General features: G+C 34.9%; 2 protein-coding genes across 2 annotated transcripts; both read right to left on the bottom strand.

The window, feature by feature from the left end:
• Positions 1-192: 192 nt before the first annotated feature.
• On the bottom strand, positions 193-3,387 carry LOC147381734 (uncharacterized). Its single transcript, XM_086430031.1, has 4 exons — positions 2,701-3,387; positions 2,540-2,590; positions 618-1,229; positions 193-523 (listed from the first exon to the last, which is right to left on the bottom strand). The coding sequence occupies exons 1-4, from the start codon at positions 3,319-3,321 to the stop codon at positions 440-442; spliced, it is 1,368 nt and encodes a 455-aa protein (XP_086286157.1). The 5' UTR covers positions 3,322-3,387; the 3' UTR covers positions 193-439.
• A 5,577-nt stretch (positions 3,388-8,964) lies between these two features.
• Positions 8,965-10,978, bottom strand: LOC147381733 (uncharacterized). Its single transcript, XM_086430032.1, has one exon. The coding sequence runs from the start codon at positions 10,338-10,340 to the stop codon at positions 9,651-9,653; it is 690 nt and encodes a 229-aa protein (XP_086286158.1). The 5' UTR covers positions 10,341-10,978; the 3' UTR covers positions 8,965-9,650.
• Positions 10,979-12,821: the final 1,843 nt, after the last annotated feature.

The raw sequence follows: 12,821 nt of genomic DNA, 5'->3' as shown, positions 1-12,821 counted from the left end.
TTATTTTATTTTATTTTGGGGCTTGATCCAAGGTTGACCACCGAACCTCTGAAGTGAAAATTATGTCTTTTTCGAAATTTTTTCAAAGTTCATCAAATTTTTATTCTCTACGTCTCTGTGGCATCAGATCATGTTTTTAGATGTCTTAAGGTGGGATTTATTGGTAGACCATTATCAGTAATTAGCCCTCACTGACCAAAAATCTTGGCTCCGCCCTGTAGCATTGGATGATATTTTTTAACAACACAAGGTAAGGGTCAACGACTCTTGGGTTTTTACTACAAATTAGTACCAGATCACCAAAACCCACGCACTGAGTATCCTTCCATAGCCATTCAAACAAAGTTAAAAGAGTCTAGAGAATCTTGATTTAACTCTTAAGAAGCTGAGACAAAGTTCCTAAATATGTTTACAAGAAAAAGCAGTACTACTCCAACATTTAATGGCTTTCTCTCCTCCTTTCGAGGAAAACATCAGTTAGAACTGTGGTTGATGACAATGATGCTCTCAGCAGTTCTAAACCCTGTCACCACCAAAACAAATAATAATTCTCAAAAGTAGGAAAAGTAATTAAAAAAAAAAAAAATGCATAAGAAAGAAGATGGTTTCTTACTTACTTCTTTCATAGTTAAATCAACCATCTGCTCCTCAAGACAACTGATATTCCCAATGTTAAGCCTGTTGAGGTGAGTAATACTAGAAATGGTGGACATAGGATTTACCTCTAAATTATCGGTCACCATGTATGTTACCACATCCTTCACATAACCTTCCTCGATAGATGATCGTTTCGCATAAATAGATCCTTGTGAATCAAAATGGATACCAAACGTTGAAGAACTGACAGGACGGGTATTAAAACCGAAGTTGACGTCGGGCTTTTGGTTCACAGTGTCAGATGACATGGGAGGTAGGAGTGGAATGTTGCCAGAACAGAAAGATGGCTTTGGTTTCAAGAGAGTATCTTTGTTTTGGTTAGGCTGCATGTAAGTAGAACTAAGGTTCTCCACACTCCCATACAGATTTCCAAAGCTCCCCACCATTCTCTGCTTTGTAAGGAGATTAATTACGGTGCCTAGAGGTAGAGTTAATAGACCGAAAAGAAAATCAACGAAGTCTTTGCCAGCTTCGGCAAATAAGACTCTGTTGGCATTCTTGTCCACCAAAAGCTTAATCGTCACCTTTTTTGTTGTTGCCATCTGTGGGTATTTAGTTACTTCAAAGCCAAGCTATCGGTATTCATCTATTTATAGATAAATGTGTGTGAGGAGGAGATGGAAATAGTTAGGGCTGTCAATGGGCGGGTTTGGTTGGGCCCTAACCTAGCTCTAGAAAAGAGGGCTCTAACTAGACTAGTCCGACTCCTATACCCCAATCAGGCCTAGTTCGACTAAACCCTAGCCAGTCCTTGATAGACTCGGTCTTGACTTGGGTTGGTTTTGGGCCAACTAAAATGTTTTGAAATTAGAGTCGTGCTGGGTGACACAGGATTTAATGTGACTCTCACAATTCTGGCGTGGAGATGCATACATAACCATGGATGATTTTTACTCGTATCACGAGAAAATACATCTATGGTTATGTGCATATCCCCAATAAATACCTTGTGTCATTCCAGCATTTTCCTTGAAATTAATATCTTATTAATCTATAAGACTAATGCTAGGGTGACACAGGACTTACTGTGATTCTCGCAATTCTGATGTGGAGGTGTGCAACTACTCATAGATGTGTTTCTTCGTGATATGAGTAGAAATCATCAACGGTTATGTGCACACCTCCAAGTCAGAATTGTAAGAATCACACTAAATCCTATGTCACCCTAGCACGACTCAATCTATAATTGTCATAGATGAGAGTTAAATTATAATCGTAAAATATATTTTAATTTGAAAAAAAAAAAAAATCATATAATTAAATATATTATGAATATTTCTATAAGATATAGTAGTGGACAGGGCTGGGCTGAGCTAAGTAATACTAAGCCCTAACCCAACAAAGATTTTATGAGATGAAAATTATTGAGGTCAGCCCTATCTTTGAAGGTTCAATATGAAGGCCCTAACCTTATATTTCCAGGTTAGTTGGGATGAGCTAATGGGCGAGTGGGATCAATTGACATGAATACCTTAGATTCGAAAGTAATTAAGAGATTGTGTTCAATTGAACACACAAAACCAAATTGAAATTTGAAATTTGAATCAATAGATTTAAGCTTGAAAAAGAAGGAAAAATAAAATTTGCACATATGTTTGCAAGAAGCTAATAAGAACAACAAACCAAAACACATAAATGATTAGTAAATGAGTCGTGATAAATGCACGTGGTTTTGGTATGCGGCTGACACGGCAATGGCATAGAACCATATATCTTTTTCATTATGATACACAAGAAAAAGATGTGCGGTTCTGTACCCTTGCCAGATCAGCCGTGTACAAAAATTGCGTGAATTTATCATTATTCTTAGTAAACACATATGTTTTACGGCAATATATAAAAGACTGCAACACTTAAGGGGTTACTTCTTCTCTAGGAAAACTTCAGATAGAACTGTGTTTGAACACAATGATGCTCTCAGTAGTTCCAAACCCTGACACCACAAAAACACAAATAATAGATTCATAATTCTCACGAAATGGAAGACATAAAATAAGAGATTTATATGAAAATGCATTAGAAAGAAAAACATTTCTTACTTACTTCTTTCATAGTTAAATCAACTATCTTCTCTTCAAGGGCACTGACATTCAGAACGTTTAGCTTGTTGAGAAGAGTAATGCAAGAAATAGTTGACATAGGTGTAATCATCAAATCATCCATCACCATGTATGTCACCACACCCTTCACATAACCTCCTCCTTCACTAGACGATGATGCCACATTGTAAGTCTTAGGACCAATGTAAGTTATCTCCGTGGATATGTAGCCCCTACAATTAGGACAGATAGTAATCCCTGCAGTGTCGGTCATGTACTTGGGTTTGTAGCAACTGTTACACGTGTAGTATTTTGGCTGTTTTCCATCCATGTTTGGAAGTAAGACAGGAATGTTGCCAGCATTGAAAGATGATTTTGGTTTCAAAATGGAATCTTTGTTTAGGTTTGGCTGCATGTATGTTGAACTAAGTTTCTCCACACTATCATAGAGATTTCCTAAGCTCCCCACCATTCTCTTCCTTGTTAAGAGATTGATTATGGTTGCTAGTGGTAGAGACAAGAGACTGAAAATAAAATCAACCACATCTTTGCCCGCTTCGGCGAATAATACTCTGTTGGCTTTCTTGTCAACCAGAAGTTTTATAGTCATCTCTGTTGCTACCATGGCTGTTTGTAGTAATAGTTAGTTCTTGTAAACCATATATGCTCTCTATCTATGATGTTCTGTTTAATATTTATATTTATAGATAGATAAATGTGTGAGGAGGGATATTGAGAATCACCACCGCAGCTAAATTCCATCAAATCAGATCTGTTATGATTCGGTTGCTAAATCAGATCAGTTATGATTTGATCCTTAACTATCTTCTTGATTCAAAATTCAAAGAATAAAGATAAAACGACTCAAAAAAAAGATACTCTTAAATACTAAACTGATGACGTGGAATGTGCAGAGAAATTTTTTTGCCTTGTGTATCTCGAGGAAAATATCTATGGTTTTGTGCACATGCTACGTCAGTTGAATATATGGTTTTAGTCAGTTTATCACGACTCAAATTGAAAATCTGTTGGAGATACTTATTTATCTTCTCCCGTAGATCGGGGATTGATTTTACTCTGTATTTTCCTTTTATAAATACTGTAAGTGGACGGATAATGGATCATGGGACATATATAAAAATAATGTAATAATAATAAATTTTCAAAATAGAATTAGAAGTTTCGGATTGAACTGATTTTTTGTGAGGATGATCTCTATGATGACAAAAGATTATCCTAAAAAAAAAACAGTCCAATCTAAAACTTCTAACCCCATGATTTAGAATGTGGACCGTGATTTTTTATCAATAATTTGTAAATCACTTTTGATGAACTTCAAAATTTCAGATTGAACTGATTTTTTGTGAGGATGATCTTCTCATCATAGTGACCATCCTCACAAAAAATCAGCTCAATCAAAAACTTCTAACCTATATTTTGAAAAACCATTGTTTTTTACATATGCCCCATGATCCGCCCCCCTAGCGTAAATGGATGATGTAAATAAAGGCATTAAAATATTTTCTCTAGAAAGGAGATAACTCTTCATATTTTTGGGAATATTACTTAAAGGATCCTGATGGAGGGATTTCTTTCTAACTAATCCCTAAGCTTTAGGGATTCTCTTAATAGTCTATTTAGTAAAACTTTTGTTTTTACTAATTAGTCTCTAAACCCCATTCACCACATTTGTCATGATTGAATGTCATAACTTTTCAATCTTACTGTTTTTGTTTAAAAATTAAATAAAAAGACTTTTGGCATCCAAATTGAGTTCGAAGATTCTATTCTCTATCGGAAAGATTTAAAAAGAAAGAAGAAATCATTTACAAGAGTTTTTTCAAGTTTTCTGAAGACATGTAAAAAATTAGGATGGTTTTTTTTTTTAGTTCTTTGTTTTTGGATGAAAATCGATCAAGCTAGGATGGTTCTTTTGGTTTGAAATCATTTATACAAGTTGTTATCTCAAGTATTTAGTCGATTTTTCTATGTATTAAAGTAGGAAAAACTTGAAAAACGAAGATAAAAGGGTTTTACTGGAGTCGTCCAACCATGATATCGAGTTAACTCGGACGATACGTCTCGTCTCGTTCGGCATTGAGACAATTGTTATTAACCATTTAAAAAATCTAAAAATTTTGAAAAAATTCATAAATAATTCATATTAAAAAATGAAGCCAAAAAGCATAAAACTTTAAAAAAAAAAAAACATAATATACCTATCAAAATAAATAAATTAAATACTTACATGGTTACATATGTTTCATTTTCATTATAGTGCACAAAACTTGTTTTCCAAACACAACATTTAAAGATCACAAAACTTGTCATAAAAAATATGAAAGCACTACCATCAAATAATTTATGCTTGAACACCGATTCATTTGAACTTTCTCGAAATAACACACAGGCACTATCAAACTTTTAAATGAACCATTCTAGAATTCCATGTAAACGTAAGAAAATATTGAGTTATTAGGAATCAATCAAAACACTAATTGCAATCCGATAAAATGGAAATGCATGATAACGAGTAGGTTCATACATGCAAAAATAAATTAAATATTAATATAATCTTCAGTTTGAGTTTAGCCTAATTCGAATCCAATGCAAACGTTGACTAAGAAAGACTTGTAAAAATATAAATCATAGAAGCGAAGCACCATAACGACATGAATTGAAATTTACACCGATGTCCGTTAGAGCATGTAACCCACTAACTTACAAAAGATATTTTGAACAAAAAAGTAAATCAGAAAATGATTAATTAGATATATTTGATAAAAATTAAGAAGACTAATAAGTTAAAATCACATAAAAGTAATTTTAAATCAATGTACTATTCTTATTCCTCATAGTATGGATGAGATTGATAGTCTCCAAGGAAGAAAAGAAAAAGTAAAGACATTAGTTGTGGTGTCGTTATGGGAAGGGAAGATGAGAGAGTGTGGATGACAAGTAAGGATGAAAGGTTTTCGGTGTGTTCCTTTTATTAGTTCTTGTGTAATAATGAAGATATTTCCTTTCCTCATGTCTCAATTTGGGATCCAAAAGTGCCAAGTAAAATTACTTTTTTCACATGGACGACATCTTTAGGAAGGGATTCAAATGGTGGATTTTTTTATGTGGTGTGGCTTGTGCAGGGCAAGTTGTTGCGTGCTATGTATGGATAATGAAGAATCATCAGATCACTTTTTTCTTTACTGTAAGTTCATGAATGGAATTTGGGCTCATTTTTTTTAAAGTTGTATGGAGTTTTAACTTGTTTACCTAAAATAATAAGGGATATCTTCATTTGTTGGTCATCAATAGGGCACTCGTTTGGTGGCACGAAAAGGTTGCTGTGGAGTATTACACCATTCACAATCTGTTGGGAGGTATGGTTTGAGAGAAATAGGTGTATCTTTGATGGGAAACAGAAAGATTGCACAGATACGATTACATACTTTTTGGGTCGTATTTTTTATTGGTCGAAAGTTTATAAGGCATTTACAGGGTTTTTTTTTAGGATTTTATTTACAATTGAGATGGGATTCTTTGTCTTTCTCGTGAGTAGCGTCTTTTTGTAAGGTCTTGCTAGGTTGGTCATCTTGATTGGCTTAGTTCTGTTTTATGAAAGAACTACTATTTATCAAAAAACAAAATGAGTGAGCTTAATAATAGTAATGCTAGGGGGAAGGTCGTCGGAATTCATCGACACATAGTTTTTTAACCAATGCATGGTGGGAAAATAAAGGTCATAAGTGGCTATTGCCACATAAAACAACTCTTAAACCATATATATATCACCAAGCATTCTTAAGAGAAATTAAGAGTAGAAACCAATTCGAATCAATTTCAGCATTTACGCTTTAAGGAAAAATGTCAAAACAGTCGATAAACTCCTCATAACTCTGTCATCACTTGTCGGGAATGCAACAATACCCCTTCTTAAAGATTCCCAAGCCAAACCTGATCACTCCTTTTAAATCTTACAGCAAAGAAATCACCCGAGGCCCAAAAATTCGAAAGATTGTATTTTTTAGGAAAGAATCGGGTCAGTGAAAAACAATGAGTCAAAATTGTACCAAAATCATTACAAATCGTGATGAATCAAGATTTATTGAAGCACACCCCATTCTTTCGTGTCAGGCCAAGGGCTGACATTAGTAATGACACAAGTTGATGGCAGTGACAACAGCTTGAACTTCATCCCTCCTGCTGTCTCTGTAGCTCTGATACCAACTTGAAATAGATTCTTGAGGAAAAGATGAGAAATATTCAAAGAATGAGGAGAGAAGAATAATGATCTAAGGACTTGAGGAGAAAAAGCAAACTACTATCAAAATCATGCTTTAGAGAGTCTACTAAATGTTTCATCCCATCTTTCAAGTTTCTTAAATTTTGTTGCATCATAGCAGTGTCACATTCACTTGTCAAATGGTCGTTGACACTCTTATTTGAAGTGATCGTATTTTGTAGGATATTTGTTTTCATCTATATTGGCATGTTTTTTATTATTATATAGTTTTAATTTTATTATACAAGTTTTCTAATGTGAAAAGATGGCAGGAGATGTAAGATTTATGGCTATGAAAGCCATTTAAATATTCTTGATGCATCTAATCCCAGGTGGTTGGCCTAGTGGCAAGCATGGTTTTTAAACTCGGTATTTGGTCTCGTCTCGTTCACCTCTGATACCGAGTTGACTCGGACGATACGTCTCGTCTCGTCGAGTCGTCTCGTTCAACATTAAAACAATGGTTTTTAACCATTTAAAAAATCTGAAAAAATCTGAAAAATTCAGGAAAAATTCAGAATTGATTCCTATTAAAAAAATGAACCCCTCAAAAAATATAAAATTAAAAAAAAATTATAATATACCTATCAATCAAATTCAAGGTAATTAAATAAGGGTCCCGTTCAATGGCTAACTTTTTGGCAAAACATTTTTCAAAACATGAGTTAGAAGTTTTGGAATGGGCTGATTTTTGGTGAAGATGATCTCTACTGTGAGGAGATTATCATCACCAAAAATCAGCCCAATCCAAAAATTCTAACCCCATAAAAAATAGTTTACAAAAAATGGACGGTCCACGATTTTTCAACTTGTAAACATGGGTTAGAAGTTTTGGAATGGGCTGATTTTTTGTGAGGATGATCTCCTTACCATAGAGATCATCCTCACCAAAAATCAGCCCATTCCAAAACTTCTAACTCATGTTTTGAAAAATGTTTTGCCAAAAAGTTAGTCATTGAATGCTACCCATTAAATAAAACACATGTTTCCTAAAGATTAGTATAAATTTCTAATGAAATTTTCATCAAAAAACTTCTAAAGAAAAAATAAAACAAATTATCAAAAATACATTTAAGTATTTATCACAAGAAAGTAATAATATCACTCAATAGCTATTGCTTGTAAAAATAAAATAGAAATTTTCATTTTTAACTTTTTTTTCACAAAACTCGGTTGTCTCGGTTAACTCGGACGAGATTTGAAAATCTCGTCCGATACAACTCGTTTGTCTCGCGAGTTAATGTAAAATCTGTAATATCTCGGATATCTCGTTTGTCTCGGACGAGTTTTGCGAAAATATCGTCCGAGACGACTCGCATAACTCACGAGACGCGTTCGTCTCATAACTCATTGTGAGTTGGTATCGTTCACCGCTGATACCGAGTTAACTCGGGCGATACGTCTCGGTCTCGGACGAGTTTTAAAACCATAGTGGCAAGCCGGGCCTTACTAAGCTCTTTAGGAAGAGTAGGTCAAGTGTTTGAACCCCACGAAACTATGAATTTCTTGGGATCACCCTCCAAGGTCTGATTGACCTTGACTCAACCTGTTGCAGGTAGGATTTTTCAAAGGGGTGGTGCATGTAACCTAGGGATTAATCCCACCCCAGGGTGGAGATACCCTTGATATCAAAAATAAATAAATAATAATAAAAATTCCTGATGTATCCATTAATTGAATCTAGCCGTTGGAGGGAATTAAAATCCCTTACAGGGTTCATAATGTAAGTTAAGAACCTGTCGCATATGCTATTGTACATGTTCCCTGTATAAAATGGGTAACAGGTTTAGGAAGAAGACATACAAGAAAATGCTATCATACCTGTCCTTGCAAGTTGCAACTGCAATCCTAGTTTGTTGGTTTGCTCAGTTTGACTTTGGGTTCGTGGTTCATCACTCTTGAATGAATCCAGATCGTAGAGGCCGTTAGTAGAGGATATTTAAGCTAGTTGTGCTAATCTCATAGAAGACGACTTGCGTCAAAGGGGGCATATCATCAGTTTGAAAACAGAGGGGGTGTATCTTTAATATTGACCAAATCTTGGGATTTCCAATGAAGGTAATCTCTGCATTGACCAAACCATGGAGGTTCTCTCTAAAATTCACCAAAACATGGGGTTCCTCACCGAACCTCAAATTGTTCCAATTTGTACCAGTTCACAGTTCGGTATTATATCACTGAACCTCGTAACACAGGTCAAGAGCATTTCATTGGTTTGAAGACAGAGTATCTCAATGGATGCGATTCTTTTACGGCATATCTACCACAATATATCAAAAAGAGTGAAAAGTAGATCTGCAAAGTAGTGTCCCTGCATTAATAGAAGACTAGAAGGATAATTTATCAGCCTTACAACACACATGTTGCCCCTGTAGAACGAAACCAGCCTACGAAAAATCCATTTCTTTTCGACATTACAGAACACATTACACAGAACTTCATTTTTTTCTATGTTACAGATGACACATTACACAAAGCAAAACAAAGAAAAACATGACCAGCAGCACAAGTGCCTTATCTACAAACATTCTTCGTGCCCATTATAAAGACAGCCAATATTGCATCTATATAAGACCCGCAAAGCAAGCAAAAACGTCTAGGAAAAGGAGACAAAGGAAGCAGATCACATCTAATAGAGGCCAATTTGGCTTCATCAAGCGACGATAACAGGAATATCAAGCGGAAAACTTTTTTCGTCTAAGTTTTACGATTTTCCGTTTAGACTTGTTACGACCACCACAGCCCAATGAGAAGCTTCCACCGGCAGATAACCCAACATTACCTGACGCCTGAAATGGAGATGGGTTTTGCGGAGCCACTGTATTCTGTTGGTTCCCAAATTGGAACAGAGGGGGTCCTCCTGATGGAACCGGTGAACCGAATAGGAAATTAGACGGAGGTGTATTAGTTGGCTGACCAAACACCGACGGGGTACTAGAAGCTGAACCAAACGTGAAAATTGGATTTCGGGTGGTTCCAAACATGGGGAATGATGGGGAGAGAGATGCAGAAGAGGTAGTAGCATCGGTTGAGCCAAATGTCATTGGTGAACTACTGGTGGTAGCTGCCGAGGATAATCCAAATGAAAACCCGGGTGCCGAAGATGTAGAACCAAATCCAGAACCAAAGATGTATGACGTAGTAGCAGACTGTGTACTGTAACTAAACAAACCAGTAGTAGTACCACTGCCCGAGCTGAAAGAACTGAGACCACTGGTTGTTGAGGAACTCAGACCAAAGCCAGAACTTGAGCCAAACGGATTAGCACCAGCGGTGGAAGAACCAAATAGAAAAGTGCCAGACCTGGAAGAGGAGGATCCTGTGAAACCGAACATTGGAGACGAGGAAGGTGAGCCAAACTGCATCGGGATGGTCTGTGTAAATGGTGAATCACCCGTTTGAGTAGCAGTGGGAGCACCGAACTGGTTATTGGTAAATGATGAGGGGTTTGTAGAACTAGATGAAGCCAAAGCTCCGAACGGAAAAGTGCTACCAATGGTGCTTGTAGTAAATGCAGAGAATCCCAAAAGTCTAACTCATCTCACAAATTCATCTACTTCATTCATCATTTTCAAAATTCAAATCCATTGAAATAGAATACATTTTTCATCTTTTAACCATTAGAAATTATAAGTTAAAACACATATTATACATACTATTAAAAAGAAAGGAAAAAAATAGAGAAAAAGAAAAAAAAATCTCAAGAGGAAAGAAGGAAGAAGATGAAACTTGATTTAGAGAAAGATAAAGTAAATTCACTTCGATTTCGTCTTAAGTCAGATGAAGAAGACGAAATTTTTTCCCAAAACCTTATTTTTTTGTTCACTTGATTGAGAAGATGAAGAAAAATCGATTTCAGTGAAAGAATATAAGGGTGAGAGGTTCTATATCATTTAACTCAGATGAGATTTTGCAAAATTTAATCCGACACGTCTAATTAATCTTGTGGTATTTTGATATATGCTATGTAACATTTGTCTCGGACAAGATTTTGCAAAATCTCATTTAAGACGTCTTGCTTATCTTGTGATACATAGTTATATCAAATTAGTTTGTGCATTTATATCATTTAGGTGGTGATCCCACCAATAAAGAGGGATATTAAGAAAAAAAAGTTTCACTAACTGGAGTATTCAAAAGTTACCCAAAACTTTACGATTATTCAAAAAAAAAATCCTTCGATCATGGTCTTTCTAAGTAATTTTTCTTATTTTAATTCTTTAAACGACTTTTTACAAGCAAGTGACTCTCACCTCTTTACTCCCACATTGAGCTCAATGCTTTGGTCTCAAAGGGCAGTCATCTTTTTTTTCATTTACTTTTCCTAGATGTGTAGTCTTCAACCTAAATAAGAAAACGAGTCGTGCTAGGTGACACAGGATTTACTGTGATTCTCACAAGTATGACGTGGACATGCATACATAACCGTAGATAGTTTTTACTCGTACCGCGAGGAAACACATCTATGGTTATGTGCACATCCCACGTCAGACTTTTGAGAATCGCAGTAAACACTTTTTATCATTTCAGCATTTTCGTAAGAAGAACTTTATGCTCCACATAAAAGTTAGTTTGGGATTTGACATAATCCAGACTGATCAATTGCACAATACCCCTTTTATTGATGGCATCTATAATTTACAAAAATACCCACACTACGAATAGTTGTGTATGCGGACTACAATTGATTAATTCGGGATTATGTAAAATTCTTGATTGAGTATTTTGTGTGCAAAAAATTCTCCCTAAATAACCTCTTCTTTAAATTTTTGCAAAAAGTCATTGCATTTTTTTCCGAAGCCAAACCCAAACTGAGTAAAGTTGGTTTGATTCGGTTCTATGAGTTGCTAATATCTAAAAAATTAATTGAATCAACATATTTTTAATATAAATAAATAAATATGAATATGAAATCTCATACAATAAGTCATTAATTTATCCATCACTTAAAAAAAAATATCATTAATGTATTCATTCGAAAAAAAAAAAAAAGTCAATAGTTTTTTCAATCAATTAAAGAAAGTCATTAATCTATCCATACAAAACAAATCAATTTATCCATAAAAAATGTGCATAGTTTATTAGATAGATTAATAATATTTATTTATAACTTTATTAATATAAGGATTATGTTCTCGGTTTGGTTCAGTATATACAAGGCATGAACCAAGAATTGAATCAAATGGTTGGTGCTCTACTTTGTTAACCGAGAATTGAATTGAAATTCATTATAAACCAAACTTAACCAATCCAAAGCTCTCAATTTGAACCGGGCCAAGTTGCACCCGTACTTTTAAACCATTGGTCAAGTGAAAAAAAATGTTTTTTTTTTCATTTCTTTTTCAAATGATAATGATCATCAATCATCATAGAGAGATTGAAGATTAAGTAGTTGCTTTTTTTTCTTTCTCAATCGAGTGTTCTAACAATTGTAGAAAAATTATTATAGGGAACTACAAGAAAAACTTGCTACATAGGATCTGCTCCCTCAATTTTAGGGGTTAGACATTGATACATTCTCCCAAGGGGCAAGAGGTTGCAACGGCCCTCCCCCATTTTTGGCTCCAAGTCAGAGTTTATCCTCTATGTTTTCAAAGATAATACGTCCCTCCCAAGTTTTAATCAATAAAATAGATGCTCCAATTGTATTTTGACATGACCTTCCCAAATTTCGGTCAAAACTAGTGATATCAACTCCTTGACCTTGTTCTTCTTCTCTAGGATTAATGAAAAATTTAATATATATATATATATATAAGAAATATGAGATTCTTTATTAAATGAACGGTTGAGATGAGATGAAAAACATAAATTTCCTAAACATCAGTATTGACTTTCTAGAGACT

This window comes from Akebia trifoliata, unplaced genomic scaffold (genome assembly GCF_017979445.1).
Source record: "Akebia trifoliata isolate Shusen 1 unplaced genomic scaffold, ASM1797944v1 Contig00283, whole genome shotgun sequence".
NCBI classification, from domain to species: domain Eukaryota; kingdom Viridiplantae; phylum Streptophyta; class Magnoliopsida; order Ranunculales; family Lardizabalaceae; genus Akebia; species Akebia trifoliata.
Note: the sequence above shows the minus strand (reverse complement) of the source record. Positions and strands in the feature narration are given on the sequence as shown.

What these genes read in the sequence shown, in the direction of transcription:
- LOC147381734 (XM_086430031.1), bottom strand. Translation starts at nt 3,321, where the DNA reads ATGGTAGCAACAGAGATGACTATAAAACTTCTGGTTGACAAGAAAGCC. An exon ending in TTGATTTAACTATGAAAGAA is followed by an intron (nt 2,591 to 2,700) that starts GTAAGTAAGAAA and finishes TTGTGGTGTCAG; the next exon opens with GGTTTGGAACTACTGAGAGC. An exon ending in CAAACACAGTTCTATCTGAA is followed by an intron (nt 1,230 to 2,539) that starts GTTTTCCTAGAG and finishes GAATACCGATAG; the next exon opens with CTTGGCTTTGAAGTAACTAA.
- LOC147381733 (XM_086430032.1), bottom strand. Translation starts at nt 10,340, where the DNA reads ATGCAGTTTGGCTCACCTTCCTCGTCTCCAATGTTCGGTTTCACAGGA.